This window comes from Phalaenopsis equestris, unplaced genomic scaffold (assembly GCF_001263595.1).
Source record: "Phalaenopsis equestris unplaced genomic scaffold, ASM126359v1 Scaffold208567, whole genome shotgun sequence".
Lineage (NCBI taxonomy): Eukaryota > Viridiplantae > Streptophyta > Magnoliopsida > Asparagales > Orchidaceae > Phalaenopsis > Phalaenopsis equestris.
The window spans coordinates 4,397-7,053 of NW_018227811.1; the positions used below are offsets into that span (position 1 = coordinate 4,397).

Sequence of the window (2,657 nt, forward strand, 5' to 3'; positions counted from 1 at the left end):
GGCGAGTCGTGAAGAGAAACGAGGAGAAGTGGTGGCGGCCCATTCCCTGCCTCCCTTCATACGGCCTCTCCGCCGCCTCCCGCAAGGATCTCAAGCAGAAGCGAGACTGCGCCAACCAGATCCACAAGGCCGCCATCGCCATCAATAATGGCGTCCTCGCCGAGATGGACGTCCCTGATTCCTTCATCGCTTCCCTGCCCAAGGTACCTACCTGTTAGCTTCCTAATTCCTTACTAATTGGGGCATTTACATACATGTCCACCAACTCTCATGTATTCATGCATCCAACCCCGAAACATTAATTGATTGTTATGACATGCATCTCACTTAAATATTTAGATCACATCTATCATAATTAATTATTACATTTTTATGCGTAAGCTTAGATACATTAATTAAAGTATTATATTACAAATATAATATAATATAAATTAAAATTTAAAATTTACACATTTGTTAATTTTCACCAATTTGACTAATTTGGTCAATTTTGAATCGTTTGTTAATCTAAAATAATCTCGGCCGCCCCGCCGCCATCGATCACCGCCGTCACCACCCATTGCCGCCCGCAGCCGAACACGGGTCACTCACCACTGTCGCCGGCGGTCTCCCACTCGTCACCACCTTATATATTTTCAAAATATATTATTTTTAATCTAATTCAAATAAATAATAATTATTATGATAATAGTAATAAATTTATTTTATTAAAATATTACTGTTGAAGCAAATCCCCCATTTATTTATAAAAAATATACTTACACTTCACGCAAATCTTCTTGTGCAGAGCGGTCGAGTAGGGATAGGAGACGCCGCCTACCGCCACCTAACCGCCGCCGACCAACTCTCCTCCGATTACATTCTCGACTGCCTCAACATATCGAACGAGCACGAGGCGCTCGAGATGGCCGACCGCATCGAAGCCTCCATGCATGTGTGGCGGCGCAAGGCGAACTCCGCCACCTCCGGAGGCGGCGCCGCAGCCGGAAATAGGTCCTCATGGGAAATGATGAAGGATTTCATGGTGGATTTGGACAAGAATGCAATGTTGGCGAGCAGAGCTCGCAGCCTCCTGTTGAGCTTGAAACAGAGGTATCCCAGCTTGTCTCAGACGACGCTGGATTCTATGAAGATTCAGTATAATAAGGTGAGTTTGGTGTGATAAGTTTCAAAATATTTAGGATTTGTTTGGAGAGAAAATATTATATCAGGAGTCCTTGATTTATTTTATAAGAGAATTTCAATCACGGTCTGCTATGTATATAATCGGAGCCTTTCAGTAAAAAAAAAACTAATTAATTTAATATATGGTTAGATCAGACTGTACATGTGACAAACATTGATTGAAGTCCTGATGCCTCCTGACATAATATTTTTTTTCTTATTAGGACAACTTTGTGTCAGTTTTATTTTTCAGACTGCTACCACATTTATATTTTGGCGAATTTTTTTTTTCAGTTTTTTTAAAATTTTGGTGGTAGAAAGCTGTTTTTTACAAGTTTAACAATTGAAGTGTGTTGGTTGTCAGAAAGAAAGCTACGGTTTAACATTTTGAAAATAAAATGAATTTGTAATTGCCATCATAACCTTTTGAATATCGTTTTCTTTTGCAACAACATCACAAATACCTCTTCAAACAACTACGGTGTCCTAAACAGACCCTTAGTTTAATGAGAAAGATTTGCATTACATAATCCTTTTGTATCTGCATATTTAGCAACTAAACTTTAATTTTTATATTATTAGGGATTTATTTATATGAGAAAGATTAGCACCTAAACAGACCCTTAGTCAGAGATTTATTAAAGTGAAATACATATTTTCATTCATAGATATTTAATTTACAAATTTGCAATTAAACCTCTTTTATATTTATTATGTTAGGTTTATTATATTATTATATTCCAAAATTAATTGCTTAATTAATAAGAAAGGTTGTTCGGATTGTGAAATAACAGCAAAAAAGAATAAATAATTGGAAGAATTACATAAATACCACTAAATTCCTATGTATCAATTTACGTATCTGTCATATAAACTTCAATATTTATATACATACCAATTTACATATCTGTCATATAAACTTCAATATTTATATACATACCATTTTACATGCATGAAAATGTGCATATTTCACTTCCTAAAACTTAAAATGGTGATGTTTTTGATGGTAAGGAAAGATTTAGGTGGTATAAATGCAAAAAATAAATTCCTTAAAATTAATTAACAATCTTTTTGATTTTGCAGGATTTGGGCCAAGCGATTTTGGAGAGTTATTCGAGAGTACTAGAGAGCTTCGCATTCAACCTCGTCTCTTACATCGACGACGTGCTCTACATTGATGAATCCGTTAAGAAACGGTAAAACTGCCGTTAGCAGGTTAACAACAAAGTTTTTTTTTTCTTTTTTTGGAAAAGATATCGAGACCAATTAGCATTATAATTTAACTGTGCCGAGCTCTCTCTTTTTAGAGAAAGTATTGCATCCACACTTCAGACGGCGGCATGATACGAACTGCATTATCGACCGCACGTCTGACCAAACAGAATATAATATTTTCTCTTCGTAACAGTGAACGAAGTTTGGTCGACACATTAGCTATTCATGTTGTAAGTTAAATAGCTATCATTAGAAATGCAAAAACTATTGATATATAT

The 2,657-nt window shown here is 35.9% G+C and overlaps 1 protein-coding gene across 1 annotated transcript; it reads left to right on the plus strand.

Annotated features, from left to right (window-relative positions):
* Positions 1-6: 6 nt before the first annotated feature.
* On the plus strand, positions 7-2,509 carry LOC110036567 (rop guanine nucleotide exchange factor 4-like; the record flags this gene model as incomplete). Its single annotated transcript, XM_020741040.1, has 3 exons — positions 7-203; positions 788-1,147; positions 2,248-2,509. Coding segments are annotated over 3 exons (674 nt in total), but the record flags the coding sequence as incomplete, so codon positions are not given.
* Positions 2,510-2,657: the final 148 nt, after the last annotated feature.